This window comes from Cynara cardunculus (genome assembly GCF_001531365.2).
Source record: "Cynara cardunculus var. scolymus isolate 2C chromosome LG 1, CcrdV1, whole genome shotgun sequence".
Taxonomy (NCBI): domain Eukaryota; kingdom Viridiplantae; phylum Streptophyta; class Magnoliopsida; order Asterales; family Asteraceae; genus Cynara; species Cynara cardunculus.
In genome coordinates this window covers 44,753,825-44,761,905 of record NC_037528.1, presented here as the reverse complement: position 1 = coordinate 44,761,905, position 8,081 = coordinate 44,753,825, and the positions used below count along the sequence as shown (strand labels likewise).

At 36.6% G+C, this 8,081-nt stretch overlaps 1 protein-coding gene across 2 annotated transcripts; it reads right to left on the bottom strand.

The window, feature by feature from the left end:
- Window positions 1–2,976: 2,976 nt before the first annotated feature.
- LOC112513275 (phosphatidylinositol transfer protein 1-like) lies at window positions 2,977–7,767 on the bottom strand. 2 transcript variants are annotated; one of them, XM_025119504.1, is made up of 10 exons: window positions 7,485–7,767; window positions 6,573–6,603; window positions 6,347–6,495; window positions 5,097–5,188; window positions 4,985–4,992; window positions 4,808–4,879; window positions 4,230–4,397; window positions 4,014–4,109; window positions 3,570–3,692; window positions 2,977–3,355 (listed from the first exon to the last, which is right to left on the bottom strand). In XM_025119504.1, exons 1-10 carry the CDS (start codon window positions 7,502–7,504, stop codon window positions 3,338–3,340), a joined length of 777 nt encoding a protein of 258 aa, XP_024975272.1. In that variant the 5' UTR covers window positions 7,505–7,767; the 3' UTR covers window positions 2,977–3,337. The 2 variants fall into 2 exon arrangements, with proteins under 2 accessions (XP_024975272.1, XP_024975264.1); XM_025119496.1 differs by having other exon boundaries at window positions 2,977–3,313.
- Between the last annotated feature and the right edge of the window lie 314 nt (window positions 7,768–8,081).

The window sequence follows — 8,081 nt, the reverse complement described above, 5'->3', positions numbered from 1 at the left end:
CACTATGATAAATGTATATGCACAGAAATAAGCACTTTATAACAAACACTTATCCACTAAATATGATTCATGACATTTATTTGAGTTGAAAACTCAGTGCCCCTGTGATGTGGGTCTATTACACTAAGGGGCCGTTTACCAAACACTTATCCGATAAATGCTTACCAGTAAAATTTTACACTATTATTTACTTACAGGGTAATATTTTGGTCCACCAAAACGACATTGTATCCAACAATTTACCCGGTAAGCTCTTACTGTGAGGTAGTGTGATTTGGTAATCGCTTATCCGGGTAAGCGTTTGGTAAACGGCCCCTAACATTCATCTGTTATGTCTGTTACTTTCTCCAAGCATTCTGGCTACCCTTTACATGCACTGAAGGACGTGATTGTCAGACTTTTATAATTGCAAGACATAAAATGCCTCTCTAATTTGGAATGAGGTTGTTTAAGCACCTACAATAAACCGGTAGAGACGAACAACAACCAAAATAACTCTAGAAACAACAATAAATCTTAATCAAATAGAGCAACCAAAACAGAATCATGTATGCATATTCAGTCACATAAAGATTAAAATCAAGTAAGCAATTAAACCTATAGGTGGAGTTTTGCTCCCCCATGTAAGCAAAAGTTATGTTAAGGTCGCAAACATAGCAATGCGGATTGGTTTCTATTTTGTCATAACAATGCAAGATATACATAAAAGGAATCGGCACCCTAGGAACCCTCTAATAGAGCATGCCTTCAAATACAATGGACCAAAGAAGTCAATATGAAAGATGCCCTAACCCCCAAAAATAATCAAACCCCAAAAGTCTGCAAAAGCTTACAAGAAGAAAGAAGACGAGATGGACAGAACCCTAAACAGAATTACCTGGAAGGTTGAAGAAGACGACGATGGAGGCAGAATTGAAGGTTGAAGAAGACGACATTGGAGGCATGATTGAAGGTTGAAGAAGATGACGATGGAGCGATGGATTGAAGGGTGAGAGCGAAAGCGGTGGGGAGCGATTTTGCCTGAAATCGTTTAGGGTTTATGAAATTGAATTGGGTTAGGGCGATGAAATCGTTCCTGTTGGCGATGAAATCCGATTTCGGGAATTTAGGGAGGGAATTGGGTTTCTGTTGGAGATGAGATCGTTTGGCCATGAAATAGGATAGGGTTTTTTATTTGAACGGGTTTAGGGATTGCTTTAATAAGTTGTACTATTAGTAATAGAGGTTGTTTTTAAGAGTTTAAGAGATTAAGAGTTTAAGAGTTTTAGTCAAATGCATTATAAGATAGTATAGATATATAGGATTGGGTTCACGTGAGACCAAGGGTTTTTTCATGAGACCCGTAAGACCAATTTATGTTCATTGATCAACTTTATAAACTAATGATCTAATGGTCTAAAGTTGCACGGTGACAATTTTGTGATTATTGAGAAGTCTCGTGGCAATTTTGTAATTATGAATGTTCAAATTGTAGATCTAATCCAAGGGTTGAGAATTGGTCTTACGGGTCTCACGAAAAACCTTTGGTCTCACATAATCCCAAGTCTATACATCACGTGAGACCATGTTATTTTTGTGAGACTCGTAAGACCACATTTTTACACTTGAAATTTCACAGCAAAAACACTGTGAAGGTTTAAAAAAGTCGAACCTTCACAGCAAAAACACTATGAAAGTTACCTTCACAGCATTTTGCTGTGAAGTTTTAAGTGTAAAAAGTTGGTCTCATGGGTCTCACGAAAACAGTCTGATCTCATGTGATCCCAAGTCTATATATATATATATATATATAACAATGAACAACATGAAATGAGAATAAGTATATCAGATTAATTATATAACAAAATGGAATATTCATTATAAAGAATTTTGTACCTAAAACTAATTGTTTAATACAAAATAGATTAAAGTAAAAGGTAAATCAAAAATCACATAAAAATTTGGCATCCCTTCTCTTTAATCCTCATATAAGCACCCATTTGTTCCAACACATCGTCATGTTATCAATACACGATAGCCAATTTTAACCACAATTCAATATTTAGAATTCTCAATTCACATTGTAACATATTGTTTCTCTTGATTCTTATTTTTATATTCCTAAAACAATAAAGATAAACAACATGACATAAAATAAGTGTATAAAAAAAATTTAATATCCGCCCACTCGCTATATAATTGACGGTCACACCACTGATCGACGACCGCACCATTAAGGCTTATTAAGGATCTCGAAACTTACATGTCAGTTGCCCATATACGACCTCCCCTGCCCCCTTCATCCGATTTGCGTTTGGGGTCGGTGACAATTATGGATAATGAGGGCTACTAGCTCTACAAGTTCAGATCCATCGATTTCCTGACAATTATGGATAATGAGGGGTACTAGCTCTACAAGTTCTGTAAGAATCAACAAAACAAAGTAACAAACGATAATCAAAATTGATCTTTCTCTCTCTCTCTCTCTCTCTCACACACACACACATATATATATATATATATATATTTATTTATACAAACCATATACATATATTAAATACTATAAAAAATTTATCGGAGTCAGATTAGGGGCGGGTAATGCCTTTCCCCGACCCCGATTCGTGTATGAAAATAAATCCTCATCCCCGTCCGATCACCCATCAAAGCTATCTCCTTACGGGCTTCATTCGATAGCAACCCATTTTTCAACTTTGGTATCAAAATAACTTCCTTGAGTGGTTAAACGAGGTATCGATGGCACGGTTTAACAAATAAACACTAACATATTGTTTGTGATATCCGTTTTATTTCTGCATTTCGGTTGTTGGATCTTTTACACGCATTGTGGTATTTGAGACCTCTATTTGAACCGAGGAATCAAATAGACTGGGAATTTACCTGGCTGTTATCTTCAGGGTCTTATAGAATTAGTTGAGATGCATGCAAGCTGACCAGGACATCACCTTTTTAAAAAAAAAAACTATCAAGAGTATTATTGTACTTTGTTTGATTTAATCATATACCATAGAAAAACAAGAACAAAACATCGTATCACGACTGAATGAAACGTGTTCCGAATCGGAATAACTTTTACATTTCCATCGACATTTCCCTAGTGACTAGTCTTGCAATCGAAAACCTTTATACGTATGAATTGTTTTCTGTAAAGAAAGAAAAAAATATGCAACTATCTACGAGAATCAAATAAAAGATCCCAAGTTACCATGTCGTCCCCTTGCTTAAACCGACGAAACCCATTGGTCAAAAAGAACCGTTTGTTGCGACCGTGGTTTGTTCATCATAAAAGCAACTAGAACGGGCTCGAAAGACTCTCCTACAAATAACATTGTATCAACAATTAGCGTCCCAATTCCCCCTGCCGAAGAGGCGTTAATAAGCGTTGCTACATCGGTATGTATTAAAAAGTAAACCGAGTATATTTTACATATAAATATGTCTGTAAGGATGGTAGGATGTACGCAGATCTTAGTAAACATTAAAAAGAATATGCATAAATGTCTTTATAGACGGAAAAAATAGGAAAAAAGGGAAAAACTAAGATTGATATATATTTCGTTTGAGTTATTTACCTCGTGAGACAGCGGAATACTTTGTTTTTCGATATCACACATCATCTTCACCGTCATGCCATGCCATTCATCTATCCAAGCAAAACAATTACGATGGCTTTCAAGAAACAACGCCCTTTCGCCCTACAAAAAGCACGTCCACATAACTATAAATTAGAAGAAAAAAAAGTCTCGTTCTAATCGTGGTAGACGATTATAAATGAAAACGCCCCACGATGGCATAGCTCAGTGGCAATCCCCTGAGCCAATAAAAAGGGTAGTTCGTCTTACTCCCAAGTCCCAAGTTCGATTCGATTGGGTGCAAAAACCCATGTGGCCAAGACTTCGCCCGTTATAGGACTGTATGGCAGTGGGCCCAGACCACGTGGATCAGTGGCGCGTTCCCGGTACCACTTTTATTAAATTAGCTACTTGAATGGAAAGTTGATTAAGGCAAAGAGATACCGCAATTAAAGCTTGCTCGAGCCGACTACCAAAACCCCAATATGGAGCGTCTACTGTCACCAATTTATATGCGGTCATAACCGGTTTACAATGATCCTGAGAATGGATCACATCCGATCGTATTAATTAACCATTAAAAGACGGGAATTTTCAATAGATAGACAAAAAGATTCGATCTTTTAAGACCATTATTGAAAAAACAATGAGATTAACAACCTGCCATCCTTCTAAAAGCGGGCCACGAGCAGTTCTTGATGACTGGAATTTGGAAAAGTCGACAGTGTTACTACCAATTACGTAACTCCAATAGTCGTCTGATGTTGAAGCTATATCAATGATTTCAACCTCCCGGTCAGCTAATTGTTGTTTGTTTAGACCGTGAACCTAGATCAACAATTGTATGTTAGAAATCAAAAGTCCTCAAGTAACAAGAGAGATGATGATGAAGAAACACCAGAGATGCACAAGGTCCAGGCTTTTCTGGGCAGGGCTTTGGGGTTGAAAGAAGGCCCGATTGGGCTTTTTCAATTCTGGCTTTAATCGGGCCCTAAAAAGAAGTTGACCTATCGAGCTTTAAGGCCGGGGCTGGGCCTAGGCCCGGGCTTTTCGTATCAGGCTCAGGCTTGGGTTTCTTTGTGCATCTAAATTTCAGATCAAACCAAACGAACCAGTAAATCTCACATGAAGTAGAGTCGGGAGGAGGGTAGGATACAATCAGACCTTACCTTTAATGATGCATAAAACACAAAAAGCCAGATTAACAACGAATGGTAAACAACATATATGCAACTTACATTTTCTGAATGTCCATTGTCGGCTCTATGAATTGTTTCGATGGTCAACGTAAAACTTGTGAAATATGGACACTGCACGAAAGCAAAAGCTCGAGCAATTTAAAAATTAATCAAGAATTCATACGACACCAGCCAAAGATTAACCGGTAATAGAATAAGAATTAGATTCCATATTACCTTAATTACTGCAGATATCCCATGTAGTTTAATAAGACAAAGAAAGTATGTGAATAAAGTTTCCGTAAAAATTCTATATACTTGAAAGAAAAATCAAGTTGACCAAGCAAACCTGTTTTGCATCTCGGGTATGCGTTCCAAGCTTCCTCTTGCATCGTGAGAGCATCGGTTGGCGCAAAACTACTAAGCCAAGTAGGAGCCTTACTGCATATGGCCAAAAGCACAATTAACCGAACAAAACCATGAGAACAAAACGATGACTTATTAGCTGAAATTTGCAGCATTCTTTGCAACAAAATCGGGTTTATAGGACGTCAAAAATGTTGATGCTTTTAAGTGTTTTAACAAGTTTTTAAGATGCTTTTAAAATAAAGTGTCGTATTAGCTTTTTTACAAAACACTTTTGAGAAGTGTCGTATCACATGAACACATCTTTTTATCAGACACTTGTTTTAATAAAAAATTGTTTCAAATAATGTCAGAGAGAAAAATTAATAGGACACTTTATTTCAAATGTGTCCCCAAAAACTTGTTAAAGATGCCCAAAACTGTCATATAAACTTATTACAACGCTTTTACATAGAACACAATTGTTTGGTCCTACAAAGCGGTCAATGAAACTTGAACTATTTTGGTGTTCTATAAACCCCGGTTTTGTTGTAGTGGTTTGACTCAGCATACAGTTTAAAGGAAGTATTCGACTGGAACTAAATGTCTAATGCCCTTAAACTAGAAGAACCCTGTGAACCTAAACCACAAGGGTGGTGCCTGATTGGTATGAGCTTGGCTCCAAAGGTCAAAAGTACCAGGAGATCTCAAGTTCAAATCCAAGAAGGAATAAAAATTCCCTTGTGGCCACGGAGGTTCAAATGCGGTGACTCCAGACTATCTGCAAAGCAGGTGGTCGCCCTTGGATTAGTCGACTCGCATAGCGGGTTAGATATCTAGGTTAATCAAAAAAAAAAGGAGGCATCATGTGGTGTTTAAGTTTTTGCATATGGGTCATTTGGTGTTTAAATTTCTACCAAGTTTCCTTTAGAAGGATTTATAGAATAATATTTTCACAAAAACAACAGGTCTACTCTTTTGGGCAACGGTCAGGTCTACATACATCTCACCCCTCATACCCTACTTTTGAGTCGGGTGCATTTAGTTTGATTACATGAAATACATACTATGATGAGAGTTCATGCTCTTGCACAAGTCGGGGGTCTCACAAGAACAATCGCTCTACTCTTTCCCACCCACAAGACCCTACTTTCAAGTGAGATATACTACTGATCAGTTTGGTTTGGTTTTCATGCTACTATGAGAAGCGCAAAAGTAACTATAAATTACACGACATCATGTGGTTTATACTACCTTTGGAGGCGGTAGACTTTGGATGTGTATCGACCCTTTCCAAATAAACCATCTTCAAAGTTTCTATTCTCTAAAACATCCACTCCTTCAGTGCTGCTAGTGTTCTGTTGCTGCATTTTCATTACCATATACATCTGAGCTACCTGATACTGAAAAGCCAAATAAAAAGTAGCTTTTAACATAACGAAACCAAAACAAATTCAAATCCACAAGAACTTTGCTATACCTCTTCTAACGACAACGGCATAACAATCCGGCTTTTTTAGTCAAGAAAGCTGAGTTAAGAAGAAAACCCCAGGACTTCATTGAACAGTTGATATAACAGTAAAAAGCAAACCGAAAACATCCCACATAGAGGTGGGGTGGATGTAAGTAGACCTTCTAACTCTACTGCAATGGAGGATATGGGATGAAAATTACTTCCTCCTAACACTAGGGCATACAAACAGAACCCTCTTAATACAATTTGCAAATAAGATGCATAAAGTTATAGTTTTAGAGGCTAGGACTTGGAATCATGTGAGACCAGGGTTTTTCGTGAGACCCAGACCAATTCTCAATCCACAAGATCCACAATCTGAACATTCGTAGTCACAAAATTGCCACGAGACTTCTAAATAATCACAAAATTGCCGCCGTACAACTTTAAGCCATTAGATCATTGACTTATAAAGTTGATCAATGAACATAAATTGGTCTGGTCTCACGAAAAACTCTTGGTCACACGTGAACTCAACCCAAGTGACTAAATACGACAATTAAGAGCTCTTAATCTAATGGGGTTCCATGTATTTTGACATAAAGTAAAAATCTTTAAACCACAAGAGCATCAGTATTCAACTGTTTTAGACAAACCCCAATTCAAGAAGGCTTTGATTAGAAAGCCCTAAATAGAATGTTGTCATGTTTCCCTAATAAGATTCGTCATACAAACGGTTGGAAGCAAGTATTATCAAACAATAACGAATCACATCATCATCAAAAATACTTCATTCTACGGCAAATAATCTTGGAAATTCTCCATTAAAATGGATATTCATCTGAGATTGATTGAGCAGACTTGGAAACTTGAAAACGAACACACACAAAAATCACCAAACCCTAATCAAATTGCAGTGAAATTAAGGGAAAAGGATACAATTCCTTGATCAAAACCATGGCGTAGAGCTTTCTTGAACGAAGAGAAATTCAAGTTTTAGAGATAACTAATAAAGGGAAAAGGGGGGTTTAAGAGATTTAAGAAGATTGTGTGATGGTTTAAAGTATTTTTTTGGTCAACAGGGTGAAGAAAGCCATCACCATTGTTGCGTAAGCGTGTGTAATGATTCTTTGAAATATCGTCGACATCTTCAACACTGGTGGACTTCCACCATTTGGAGTCCGTCCGGTCCGTTCGTTGTAGTTTCCGAAACCATAATATTTTAATTCAAGAGCCTGTGAAAAGGATGTGGCTTCAAATACAAATATAAAATATCACTTCCCCATGGATTATCGGGAAAAAAAAATTTAAAAATTATTTTTTATGCATGAAGTAATATATATATTGATGTGTTTATTTAAAATTCAAGATTACAAGTAAATTATACATAAGTATAACTTATTAAAGCTCCATGTTTAAATTTGTACAACTAACTACGGATAAACATAATCAAATAAAGCATAAACATCTTCTTTTAAAATATAAACAATTTAAAATATAATTAGAATAATTATCGAGTTCTAATAAAATAATTAA

Coding starts and splice junctions, on each gene's coding strand:
- LOC112513275 (XM_025119496.1), bottom strand. CDS start 7,504: ATGGTTTTGATCAAGGAATT. Junction 6,496..6,572: donor TGCCGTTGTCGTTAGAAGAG/GTATAGCAAAGT, acceptor TTGGCTTTTCAG/TATCAGGTAGCTCAGATGTA. Junction 3,693..4,013: donor TCGAGCAAGCTTTAATTGCG/GTATCTCTTTGC, acceptor TGCTTTTTGTAG/GGCGAAAGGGCGTTGTTTCT.